This window comes from Saccopteryx bilineata, chromosome 4 (genome assembly GCF_036850765.1).
Source record: "Saccopteryx bilineata isolate mSacBil1 chromosome 4, mSacBil1_pri_phased_curated, whole genome shotgun sequence".
Classification (NCBI taxonomy): domain Eukaryota; kingdom Metazoa; phylum Chordata; class Mammalia; order Chiroptera; family Emballonuridae; genus Saccopteryx; species Saccopteryx bilineata.
Genome location: NC_089493.1, coordinates 157,994,661 through 158,007,872, shown reverse-complemented (window position 1 = coordinate 158,007,872; position 13,212 = coordinate 157,994,661). Strand labels below are relative to the sequence as shown.

At 51.8% G+C, this 13,212-nt stretch overlaps 1 protein-coding gene across 1 annotated transcript; it reads right to left on the bottom strand.

The window, feature by feature from the left end:
* Window positions 1-355: 355 nt before the first annotated feature.
* On the bottom strand, window positions 356-1,795 carry SCGB3A1 (secretoglobin family 3A member 1). Its single transcript, XM_066277049.1, has 3 exons — window positions 1,700-1,795; window positions 844-1,160; window positions 356-491 (listed from the first exon to the last, which is right to left on the bottom strand). The coding sequence occupies exons 1-3, from the start codon at window positions 1,752-1,754 to the stop codon at window positions 468-470; spliced, it is 396 nt and encodes a 131-aa protein (XP_066133146.1). The 5' UTR covers window positions 1,755-1,795; the 3' UTR covers window positions 356-467.
* Between the last annotated feature and the right edge of the window lie 11,417 nt (window positions 1,796-13,212).

Sequence of the window (13,212 nt, the reverse complement as noted above, 5' to 3'; positions counted from 1 at the left end):
TGGCCCTCAATCCTGACCCTTCTAAAGTGGAAATTGAGATTAAGGGAGGAAAACAAATACTTTCAAATATTAGCAAAAAAAATGGCTTTGTTTGGAGAGTTCTTACCAATCTTTAAAGGTTAGAAAATTCCCATGTTTCATAAATAACTACAGACCATAATGAGGGAAATTCCCAAATTAGTTTTCAAATCCAATTTAATTTGATAGCCCCCCTTCTCTCTCTCTCTTTCCTTTTCTTTCTTTTTCTCTGTGTGGCGCGCGCGCGCGCGCGCACACACACACACACACACACACACACACAGAGCGGGGGAGGAGTTAGGCTGGCATTGAAGCAAGAAGACATCGGCCCAAAGCTGCTCTTAACTGTTTATTGAGAGGAGGAAAGGGTGCACCGCTGGGGCTGGTGCAGGTCCCCAGCCTGGAGGTGGCAGCATCTTGTCCCCAGGCAAGGATACTCCAGCTGCTGCTCAGCCAAAGAAAGTCAGGACTCCCTGGAAAGGAAGCCCAGTTTGAGTGTGTTGTCCTGAGAGCAGGTGAGGCTCTGCACAGCGAGGGACTACAGGGACCAGCACACTTCATGCTGACCAGGTTTCTGGGCAGGTCATGACGCCTACTCTGCTGGGACAGGCATGGTTGGTGTCCCCTTGACAGGTGCACCCAGATCTTACTCCCTCAGATCCTCCGCAACCCTGTGTCATTCAGATACGGTTCCCACTCAGGGCTACCAAGCTTCTCCCAGGGGTGGAACACGAGGTGGCCCTGGCATGGGGTTTAAAGGAGTGGATGGGGTGCTTCCAACAGGGGAGGGCGGCGCACACTGTGAGGTTGCAAGTGCTCCCTTACCAGCAGCGCCTTCACAGCCCCCATGGCCTCGGGGCCTAGCTCAGTCACACACTTCCTGGAGCCCTCCACCAGGTGCTCCACAGGGATGCCCAGGCTGGCCAGTAGGAGGTTCAGGGGGTTGAGTCTCTTGAGGAGAGGAGGGGAGGGCATAGCCCCAGCTGTGGCTTTCATAGCAGAGGTGAGGGCAGCTGGATTTGGAGCCGCAAGCTTGAGGCCGATGGGATTCGGGGCCACAGGCTTGTGGGTGACTGCAGTTGGGGCCGCAGGCTTGAGGGTGGCTACGGTCATGGCCCTCCAGGGCAAAAAGAAGGCTTCAGCTACAAACACAGTAGAGGAGAGTTGTCCCCAGGAGAGCTGCCAAGGACCCCTCTCCTCCAGGAGGTGGGCCCCTTGGAACCTGCTAGAACCCTTGACCACCCACCCCCTCACTGAATAGCTGCAGAGAACTGTGGTCCAGCAAGGAGCTGGTTGTACAGAGGTCCTAGGAGGCAGCATGAGGGTGGAGGGAGGAGAGGTGAGCTCTGTGTGGAGGCCCAGGCAGGCTTCCCAGAGGAAAGGACACCTTAGACTCCACAGCTTAGAGGATGACACACAGAGGAGACAATGTTTCCAGACCAGGCCAGTGCTCACACCAGCCCAGGGCTGGGAGAGCCTGCAGTTGGTGGGTGAAGAAGAGAAACTGGGAAGGCAGGGGCATGGAGAGCCCTGAGGGCTCAGGCAGGGGACCCCACAGGACTGGCCCAAAGAGCCTGGTGACACAGATGCAGAGGACCAGCTGGAATGGCATTGGGTACAGGCAGAGCCACTGCCAGAGCCTCATGGCGAGGAGTGGGAAGCCAAGGCCAAGGGCACTCACTGCACTGGCTGAGCAAGGCCACACAGAGCACCAGGAAGGCGGTGGTAAGCTTCATGGCAGGCTGGCGCTCAGTGGATGCTCCTGGAACCAAAGACACACTTCCCAGAATCTGGCCCTGTGGGTTCATATACTCTATCTTCACCCCTCCCCAGGGCTGGGCTTCACCCACCCTGTTCTGAGAAAGGTGATGTTTGCTTAGCTAACAGGCAGAGCCCTGGCCAACTTCCTGCTTAGGCTGGTGGGCCCTGGGAAGCCCATATCCCCAACCCTGCCCGGTCTCGGGACTTCCTCTTGGCTGGGCCCTCTGCAAGTGTGGAAACGAGGCTGTGCTTTGTCTGCACTTGGCCCATCCAGGCCTCTGCCCTTCCAGGGATCTTTCTGGCCTGACCCCATCTGGCAGTGCTGAAGGCTGGTGGGTGAGAAAGGGCAGCACTGTGACTCCTGGCCTTCCCTGTTTCCAGAGCCTGGAAAGGTCATGCAGTAGGGTCTTCCTGGTTCCTTCTGGCCCCAGGGAGGCCACAGAAGTTGAGTGGTCAGCCCTCACTCCTGGCCACTTCCCTGGTAGGGCCACGGACAGCTATCAATGACAACAGAAGGACCTGGAATATTTTTCCATCTTTGAAATCAGTCTTGATGTGATTTTCACGCATCTGTCACAGAACATGACAGTGGAGAACAAGAAAAACAAAGTTAGCCAGTGGCAGGTTCACCAGAGACATGACTTTCCAGGGAGAGTCCTTGGATACCCCACTGGGACCACCAGGGGTCCCCAGCCCCCAAGTCCTGAGGCCACTCTCACCTCTGCAGGACCTCCTGCTTTCCCACCTGCAGATGGCGTGTGGCTTATGAGCAGCCATGATGACATGTGTGCACATGCATGTGGTCTCAGCTCCTTTGAATATTTTTCCTTCACTGGGTTGGGAGGTTTGCATTATAAATGTATATTTTGTTGGCTATTATGGAAATAATTTTAATGGGACACACATTTTCAATTTGTGTAAATTCATCTTCCAAGGGATTTTCTAGAAGGAGATCTGCTCACAAGGTGGGGAGGGGACCACCGTGTTACTGTGGGTGCGGAAAGGTACGTGATGCAGCAGCTCGGTGGCCGTACCCGCAGTGCCTGAGTCTCGTCCTCTCATGGGGACACTTGCTGAAGGACACTGCTCTGGCCAGACCCTCTGGAAAGCCTGGCCCAGCAGGCTGCTTAGCTTCTCCCAGCAGTCAGGGTCACCCTGCCCGCCCCCACAGCAGAGGGTACTGGAGCCTGAGGAATGCCAGAGGGTTTCTCCATGGCCCCACAGAGGCCTGAGGGCTCCCTGAAGTGGAGGCTGCTTTGAGGATGAGAAAGCTGTGGTGCTGTTGTGAGTCGGGGGCGCAAAGAGAGAGATCAGCAGATGAAATCATCAAGGACTAGCAAAGGACCACTGCTCGCTCAGGCATATGGCCCAGAGTTCATGCAGTGTCCTATTTTTATTCACAAGACTTCAAAAAGCTTGTTTACTGAGAAATTGGCATAACATCAAGCATAACTTTTACTTAAAGATACATGGAGTACACCTGCATGATAGCTTAATAACAATATATTATCAAAAGGCATTAATTGCTATTGCTTCTATGGTTCCCACAACATTCCTCTCTTTATCTCAAGGGATCACCTTGAAAGGAACAAAAATTTTATGAGAATGTTTTACTGAGAAAAAGCCCAGAAATTGCCTTCAGTCACATAAACCTGTTTCAGTGACCCGCCTTCAAGTCACAAAACAATTCTCTTGGAGAAACATTCTTTTCTTGTTGTCTGTGTTCCCATCCAAGGCCATGCAATGGGTTATTCCACTACACTGTGGCTCAGGGCAGGTAAGGAGAATGTAGGCACAGCTAAGTGATTTCTTCCAGATTAAAACCAGAGAGACTGTGTCTGCCCCCTTCCACGAGGGAGACCTCAGGCCCGGCACAGGGCTATGGTGACCCCTGCCCATGTTCCCTTCCAGGAATGCCACCTTTGCTTGGGGATGGGGAGGACACATGCTCTAAGGAGAAGCTGCCGTGGCAGTTGAGAATTGTCAGTAAAGTTTCCTAAATGTGTGTGGGTGTGGGGGTGCTGGTGCCAGATGTTCTCATTGTCCTCTCATCCCTTTGACACTTGGCCACAGGGGCCTTGCGAGAGTTGGCGTGGTTCATGCCAGTGATGAGGTTGGCGAGAAGCACTAGCAGTGCCCAGGGCTTCCCGACCACACAGACCCAGCTGCCGCTGAAGGATCTGGAACCACAGGGCCTTGGTGGCCATGGGGGTCTCCCTAGGAAGGCTGAGGACAGGACTGCATTTGCTGTGGGAATCTGAGTCACACTTTCGCCAATGAACATTTCGGGTGGGGATTGCAGGTAGCACTGTTCTCCTGATCAGGCACTGTCTGGGTGTATATCCCTCCAAACCGGAGTCAGTGGATCCTTGGCCCAAATGATCAGGATATGAAGATATTGGGAGCCGATGGGTGGGAGGCACTGTCCACCATGCAGATAGGACCAGAGAAAACTGACTGCAGGGACAGACCAGAATGGAGGCCAAAAGGAAGTGAGGCTGCCATCTATGTGTCCCCAGCAGCACTGGCTTTCTGGGTGCAAGCATTCCAGTGGTCCCCTTGCTTCCCCTTGCTGGCCTTTATTTAAAAAATACCTTCACCCTCATTCTGGCCTACAGTGGGTGGAAGGACCTGTCCCTGGCTTCTTATGAGCCTGCACAGTGATGGCAAGCCTCCTCACATGCAGTTTGAATTAGCAAGATTTCTAATTCAAAACTATATCCCCACAGTTACCCTGAAAAATGTGTCTCATTGTGTCCCCATTTTTCCACCAAGGAGACCAACGGGCTTGCCTCTGGCTCCTGAGCCATAATGGTCAAAGCCAGGACTCACTCCAGACTGGCTCTGTGTATGGCCAGTAGTCGCTGCCATTGCTGCCTTACACATCTAGGTTCCCATTAGATTCGGTCAGACGGTAAAGAAACAGTTTTTGAGCCAAAAACTGGTGGGCTGTTGGGCAGATAAAATATATTATGTTCACTTTGTTAAAGATGGCGCAGCCCACGTGGAAGCCCGTCGCTCAGGTGATGGTATTGGTTGCCCTTCTTGCTTGGGATGGGTGTGATTATATTAATGTGTGTTGGGGGCAGGCTGTGGGCAGACAGGATCCTTGTAGCCTGGGGCTTGGTTTTGGGACTAAGCCTTTCTCACCCTTTTTGATGTGCGGTGGTACACTCTTATGAGGAATCCCATTATGCCTCAGATAAGTATCAGAGACTTCCTTGTTTGTATATTGCAGAGGTCAGGAACCTATGGCTTGCGAGCCAGATGTGGCTCTTTTGATGGCTGCATCTGGCTCACAGACAAATCTTTAATAAAAAAAAATAATAACATTAAAAAAATAAAACATTCTCATGTATTACAATCCATTCATTTCCTACCGCTCATGTTCATGGTTGTGGGTGGCTGGAGCCAATCACAGCTGTCCTCCGGGACATCAAATTTTTATTGGATAATATGTAATGTACACGGGTCGTTGTATGGTTCTCATGGAATTACATTTTAAAATATGTGGTGTTCATGGCTCTCTCAGCCAAAAAGTTTCCCGACCCCTGGTATATTGGATTAAAGGTTTTGGTTTCTACACTATAAAGTGGGGCAGACCAGCAGCTTGCTCTCTCGGTTCCTGAGATTAGCATTAGCTAGGAGAGCAGAGAAGAGAGCAGATAAAGGCCACGTGGAGAAGAGGAGAAGCAGCCAAGATGGCAGAGTGCTGAAGGAAAAGCCAGTTTGTGCAGAGAGAAGGAATGGGGAACAGAAGTGAATAAGGCTAGTGAGCTAGAAACCTTTGATTCTAGGAAACTTGGATAAGTCAGTAGCTTTGTGAGCTCTGAATAAGTGGGTTTTGGAGCCCAGTGTGTATTTTTACTTGCCCACCGGGTGCAAGCTAGGATTAAAGGTAATGGCCCACCAGTTCTTGGCTCCATTGTTTCATTACCATCTGTCTGAATCTAATGCGAACCTGCATGGGCCAGGCAGCTGTGATGGTGGCCATGGCTACTGGCTTTATATGGGCCATGCCTTTACTCTAGCCTCGCACCGGCAGGTGAGTAAGCACACACAGGGCTCCAAAACCCTGGCATATTCTCTGGTTTTTCCTAGAATCAAAGGCCCCCACCAGTTTCAGTCACCTCTGCACATCTGCACACCTTCTCCCTTCTCCTCTTTGCATAAACTGGCTTCTCCTTCAGCACCCTGCCAACTTGGCTTTCTTCTTTCCTTTCCTTCTGCTTCTTTCTCTACTTAAAATTTTTTCACTCAAAATCCTCCTCCTGGGCCCTGGCCGGTTGGCTCAGTGGTAGAGTGTCGGCTTGGCATGCAGGAGTCCTGGGTTCAATTCCCAGCCAGAGCACACAGGAGAAGCACCCATCTGCTTCTCCACCCCTCCCCCTCTCCTTCCTCTCTGTCTCTCTCTTCCCCTCCCGCAGCCAAGGCTCCATTGGAGCAAAGTTGGCCCAGGTGCTGAGGATGGTTCTGTGGCCTCTGCCTCAGGCGCTAGAATGGCTCTGGTTGCAACAGAGCAATGCCCCAGATGGGCAGAGCATCGCCCCCTGGTGGGTATGCCAGGTGGATCCCAGTCAGGTGCATGTGGGAGTCTGTCTGACTGCCTCCCCATTTCCAACTTCAGAAAAATACAAAAAAAAAAACCTCTCCTCCTGTAAACATTAGCATAACAATGACCCTTCCCAAGTAGGAAAGGTAATTAGCAATTTCACAGACCAGCGCCATTTTTAACAATAAAAATGAGCAAACTAGGTCCTGGCCAGTTGGCTCAGTGATAGAGCGTTGGCCCAATGTGTTGAAGTCCTGGGTTCGATTACCGGTCATGGCACACAAGAGAAGCGCCCATCTGCTTCTCCACCTTTCCTCCTCTCCTTTCTCCCTATCTCTCTCTTCCCCTCCTGCAGCCAAGGCTCCATTGGAGCCAAGTTGGCCCAGACACTGAGGACGGCTCCATATTCTCTGCCTCAGGCTCTAGAATGGCTTTGGCTGCAACCGAGCAACGCCCAGATGGGCAGAGCATCGCCACCTGGTGGGCATGCTGAGTGGATCCTGGTCTGGCACATGCAGGAGTCTATCTGACTGCCTCCCCGCTTCTAACTTCGGACAAATACAAAAAAAAAAGTGAGCAAACAAAAACCCCAAAATTTTACAAACTCATTTGCCCAACACCCAGCCCTTCACCCCATGCTGAGTCTCCACACTGTCCCCTCTGAATCATCTGCAGCAGGGCAGCTAAGGGTCTGACCTGAGCCCTGGTGGCTAGCCTGGTGGGCCAGGGGACACCTCTGTATTAGTTTCCTGGGGTGACTAACAACTCACCATATACTTGGTGACTGAAAAAAACACACATTTATTTGTTCACAGTTCTGGACACCAGAAATCCAGTATCACTGGGCCAAAATCGAGGTGTTGTCAGGATTCTGCTCCCTCCACAGGCGCTGTGGCCGCTCTCAGGTTCTGGTGGCTGCCAGCTTTCCTTGGTTCGTGGAAGCGTCACTCCAGTTTCTACTGCTGTGGTCACATGGCCTTCTCTCTCTCTCTCTCTCTCTCTCTCTCTCTCAGCCTCTATGATTATGTATGGTTGCTTTCAGGGCTCACTGGAATGTTGTTTGGTTCCCTTTCCTCACACGGGACACCACTTTTTTTTTAATCTTATTTTTATTAATTTTAATGCAGTGACATTGATAAATCAGGGTACATATGTTCCGAGAAAATATCTCCAGATTATTTTAACCTTTGATTATGCTGCATACCCCTCACTCAAAGTCAAATTGTCCTCCGTCACCTTCTATCTGGTTTTCTTTGTGCCCCTGATGAGTGGATTAAAAAGCTTTGGTACATATATACTATGGAATACTACTCAGCCATAAGAAATGATGACATCGGATCATTTACAGCAAAATGGTGGGATCTTGATAACATTATACAGAGTGAAATAAGTAAATCAGAAAAAAACTAAGAACTATATGAACCAATGCATAGATGGGACATAAAAATGAGACTCAGAGACATGGACAAGAATGTGATGGTAACAGGGAGTGGGGTGGAGGGGTGGGGAAGGAGCGAGGAAGTAGAGGGAGGGAGTGGGGGACACCACTTTTCATGGAGACAATGACTACTCGGAGTCGACAAGGAGTGCTCCAAGGGGCCTCGGGGAGACCGATTCTCAATGCCATATGCAGATTTTATGAGAAAGCTCCAACCCCCAGTCCTAATGGGTATTTATTGATATACACAAATAGAAGCAGAGTCAAGGATAAGGAAGTCAGGAAGGGGAACATTTTTAGAGCAGACAAAAGGCTAAGAGAAGTAGCTCACTTTTGGGATATTTACCCCACCTATTGATTAATCAGAATTGCTAATTCTATCCTTATTGTGCTGTGTTCAGTACTTTTGTCAGTAAAGCCACTGTGGTCTTTGCCTCAGGGCACTGAACTCTGTTCCTGTTCTATGTTCCTATTCAGGGCTTCTACACTGGATAATCTAGAATATAATCTCAAATTAATCAACTTTGTTATATCTGCCAAGACTCTTTTTCTTTTAATTTGATTGATTTTAGTGAGAGAGGAAGGGAGAGAGAGGAAGAGACAGGAACATTGTTCTGTTCCTGTAGATGCCCTGACCTGGAATCGAACCAACAACCTCTGTGCTTTGGGATGTTGCTTTAACCCAGTGGTCCCCAACCCCCGGGCCACTGACTGGTACCGGTCCGTGGGCCATTTGGTACCAGTCCACAGAGAAAGAATAAATAACTTACATTATTTTCATTTTATTTATATTTAAGTCTGAACGATGTTTTATTTTTTTTAAAATGACCAGATGCCCTCTGTTACATCTGTCTAAGACTCACTCTTGACGCTTGTCTCGGTCACGTGATACATTTATCCATCCCACCCTAAAGGCCGGTCTGTGAAAATATTTTCTGACATTAAGCCGGTCCGTGACCCAAAAAAGGTTGGAGACCACTGCTTTAACCAACTGAACTATCCTGCCACAAGGCAAGATTTTTTTTTAATATACAGTAACATTCTAAGGTTCATCCTGGATAACTGTGGGGCGCTTCTAAGCCTACCACAGCCCCAAGCTCTGTGTGGCTTTCTCCCCTTCCAGGCTAGCAGATGAGTGGCCAGATGGAAGATGGGTGTCAGAACCCATTGACAAAGGAGAAGGTACAAGGATGGGCAGCAGCCATCAGCATCCGCCCCGGCACCCGTGAGCTGGTTCCTACAACTACTTCCTGCTGGGAGAGGAGGGTTGGGGTGACACTGAGGTTCCCCCTCCTGCAGACCTCATGGTCAGCCTGTCCTGGGCAATGTTTGCAGGACATCCTTTGTGCCAAAACAAACATTGGCACCTGGCCTGCTCCTCTGGGAATGAGGTTCTGGAGGTAGACAAGAAATTTGGTGGCCCAGGGTCGTGGGCCAAATACCAGGCCCCAGTAGCCAGGCACTCAGAGGGGGTGCTGAGACAGGGAGCTGTGGGGCCCATGCCAGCTGCCTCTGCCTGGCTTCCCTTGTGTCTCTGACATCAGCAAACACCTGCAGAGAGTATGTGGCAATTGACCCTGTGCCATTGCACCGATGGGGCCGCCACGCATGGCACACCGCCCCTGAGATCCTGGGGTTCTTTCAGTTTCTTCTCATTCTCTTTTTGTCAGAGCAGCGTCAATACTTTGGAGTGTTGTCTGAGAGCCTGCTGAGTGAGTTACTAGCAAGCAGGTGCAGGCTGTGGACCCCAGTTCCACCTCTTCGTGAGGAGGAGGTCGGTCCTGACCACACCTGTGGATAGCGGGAGTCCCTGTTCCAGGGTCTCAGCTTCATTACTGAGCATCATCAGAGTTCTCTTGGGGGATCCTGGATGCCCACCTGTTCTTCTATGATAACTCACTGTCGTGTAGTCTCCTGGTGGTCACTAAAGGGGGGCTGGTTTGGCCAGCCCTATTCAGTGTGATGATCCTGGGGTTGACTGTGTCTGTGGTATTGCTTAAGGATTAACTGCTCTTATTTCAATCTCTGCGGCTGGTGCACACCAGGGCCCAGAAACAGCCCCCTGGTGCCATGGTGGTGGGCACGGATAAGCAGCCTAAAGGGAGTCCCCCCAATAGCCTGGTCTTGGAGAACCCCTGGCCACACAGCTGCCCTCCAAGGGAAATATTTCTGGGCCAGGACTAACCAGTGAGAAGCTCCCTCTCCTGCCGTGAGTTGTCACCATAAGAAGAAGTAGGCACGCAGCACGCCCAGGGCTCCTCTGGGAGCCGAGAGGAAGCCTTCTCAGTGGTCTCAAAGTGGCTTTAATAGGGGCAGGCCAGGGGCAGGGCCCAAGCAGGAGGGCTGTTGGGCTCGCCTGCAAGGGGCAGAGCCGGGTGTCTTACCCAGAGGTCACCCATGACCCTCTGCCAGCACCCACTGCAGCTCCTTCCTCTTCCTCATAGCTCAGTCAGCGGGGCCCTGGGGCTCTGGCAGTGTCACCAGCGTGTCCTCTTCCTGCCTCTGTGAGCACCTTCACTTGGGTCAATATTGATCTGGCTCCTCTGAGTACTTCCTTTTGCCCCTTCCCTGTCCAGGGCCCTGCGTCGGGGACAGGGGCAGGGTCAGCTATTGTCCACATGTTTTTTTGCTGTGTGGGCTCTGGGTCAAAGTGACAGAAAAGTTGGCTTGCATGACTTAAATTCAGCCAAGTCTGAAATTCATTTTTTTCGGAGAGATGTCTTCCTTGGGGTTATAAGCTGGCCACTGGCAGTTCCAAACCTCAGACACTGACTTGGGCTCAGGGGAACAAGCTGCACTAGGCCCCTACTCCAAGTGGCTGAGCTGACCACAGCCCACTCTGGCCAAGCCATGTCTTATATAATCAGTTTACATGCATCAGCCAGGGCGAGCACGGGGCCCCACCACCCATGGACTGAAGGTGCAGCCAGTGGTAGTTCCCTAAATGGAAGGGGGTCGGGGAGCGTAGGGAGCATGCCCTTCCCATCAGAAGAAAAGTAGCTCAGAGAACATTAGTGACCTGCCCAAAGTCCCTTGGGTCTCTTCCCAGGCCAGGTGAGCAGTGGGAAGTTTGATCAGACCCAGGGGTGTCCCAGCCCAGACTCCAGGCCATGGCCCCACCCACAGAGAGATGTACTCAGTGAGGCTTGTTCAAAGCTGATTCAACACATTAAAGCTGAGGATTTAAGAGCAATCTCTTCTGTTACTTCTGTCTTTCAAAGGCCACAGGAGAGACCATGAAACCTGGCCATGGCCAAAGGGGCCAGGCCTTCCATTCTTGGAAGGAACTGCTGCTCCTTCAAAGAGAGCCACACTCGGTTGTCCAGCTGCACGAAAATCAGTTCTGATGGACTCAAGTGGGTCCCAGAGCAGCACTGAGACATCGTCAGGAAGCCTTACACACATGCTAATCGGACCTTCACAATACTGCCCACTGCCTTCCACATCCCTGGCTCCTTCTCTCCGGGCTCCGAGTTCTTCCCCCGGCCACTGTAGCAGCCCCTTCCGTATGTCCCACACTCACGTGTGGATTTTGGCAAACTTCGCTACCTCTGGCTCCAGCTGGAAAGTGAAGGGGTTCCTGTCTCTCCCTGCAGTGCTGGCTCTGAAGCGCAGGGGTGCCCCGCTGAGGTCTGGGACCACAATGACTCACTTGCTCTGCACTGATGGCTGCAGCCAGCAGCTCCTAAATTAGAGAAGAACACAGAGGGTACTTACTGACTTCCAGAGCACCCCAGTGGGTCTCATACAGAAAGGCATATTTCCCTATTAACATCACGTTGACCTGAATCCTTCTAAAAACAAGCCTCCCACCTTCCCTGCCTATTTATTGCCTTCACTGAAGGTCCTGCCCTGGCTGAGAATGCCGTGTCCCTATCCTCAGTGGTGGCTGCCCCCAAAGGCCTCTCTGTGATCCCTGATGGGTGTTTATGTGGGTGGGTGTCTGTGGATAGGGAGCTGAATGGATGGATAGATAGATGGTCTGAGGGAGGAGTAGAGGGGTGAGTCAATGGAAGGGAGGAGTCTGGCTTGGATATTCCTGCGAATGGGGTCTTTCCCAGTTAACTTATTGCTGTTTTGGAAGGACATGGCCCGGTAGGGTTAGGGGCTTCCTTTTTAGTGGCCATACCTAATGGCATTTCAACTATCATGGCATCACCAAAGTTCTACAAGGTGGCAATTCACAGATGAGAACATGAGGTCCTGAGGGCAGAGCCTGATGTTGTAGGGCCACCCAGACTCAGGTACCACATCCTCCACTCTCGGCCTTGAGCGGCCCCCAGACCCCAGCCTTGCGCAGGCTCTCTGTCCAGCAGCACCAGGGCCTTGCTCGGTGGTCCACAGGGCAGACATCACTCTTGGTGATGCTGCAGTCCCCTCTCTGAATCTGCATGTGGCGTGGGTGCCGGCCAGGACCCCAGGCACTCTGTGGTCTATTATATAGGCTGAGCCCTGGGCCTCAAGAGCTGGCCTGGATCTGCTGAGGAGGAATGGCCTGGGGGCCAACGGGAGGATGGAGGGCCAGTATTTGTGGTGGAGGACGGCTCTGGTAGGCCACTTAGGAAAAGGGATTTTTTTCTGCATGTCCAACCTGAATAAGCGCCAGCTAATAGCAGAGCTCCCCTTCCCTGTCCCCGTCTCCCACAGCCGTCCTCCCCTGCTCCTCAGAGTGCCGAGTGCAACCCAGCCTGCCTACCCAGGCCTCTCCAGGCCCCATTCGGTTCCTTCAAGATTTGTGCTTCTCTGAGCGTAACTGTAAGTCCAAGCACGTCACCCTGTCCCCAAACTTCCCTCTGGTCCTAAAGTAAAAACCCAGCTCCTAATTTTGGGCTTCTAGGCCTTATAGGATGGCCCCTGCCAACCTCTCTTCTTTACCTCCGTCCTCCCCTCACGGTCCCTTCTTCCTTCAAGTGGAATCTTCCTCCTGTGTAGTGCTCTGTCCACAGGCCTCCTTACAGCAGGGACTCTGGCTTGTGAGCTCCCTGTCCCAGGACACAGTGCGTGTGTGGCTCAGAGCAGGGCCCAGGAGCTCCGAGCTCCAGATGCTGAAGAGCAGGATGGAATCAAGGCAGCGGGGGACACAAGCGTGCCTTTGGCCTTTTTTTTTTAAGTGAGAAGTGGGGGGACAGGGACAAACTCTCGCATGCACTCCAAATAGGATCCACCTGGCATGTCACTTTAGACAAAAAGTAGATAGGGGAGTGCCTTTGTATCACCCAAAACCAGGATGGGTGCTTTCAGGTGTCCTGGTAGTGCCTCCCTGCGCCCTCTGCTGGTGGTTACAGAGGGGTGTCCAGGCTCAGCTGCCTCTGCCACCCTTTCTTTTGGTGGCTTGTCCAGTGGCTTTGTGGGGCTGACAACCACGGGGAAGAATGCTGAAATCAAATATTCAAAGAGAGCTGGGACTTAACTAAAAACCCATTCATTGTAACTCAGAGACTGG

Coding starts and splice junctions, on each gene's coding strand:
- SCGB3A1 (XM_066277049.1), bottom strand. CDS start 1,754: ATGAAGCTTACCACCGCCTTCCTGGTGCTCTGTGTGGCCTTGCTCAGC. Junction 1,161..1,699: donor GGCCTTGCTCAGCCAGTGCA/GTGAGTGCCCTT, acceptor CTGTGTTTGTAG/CTGAAGCCTTCTTTTTGCCC. Junction 492..843: donor GGGCTGTGAAGGCGCTGCTG/GTAAGGGAGCAC, acceptor CTTCCTTTCCAG/GGAGTCCTGACTTTCTTTGG.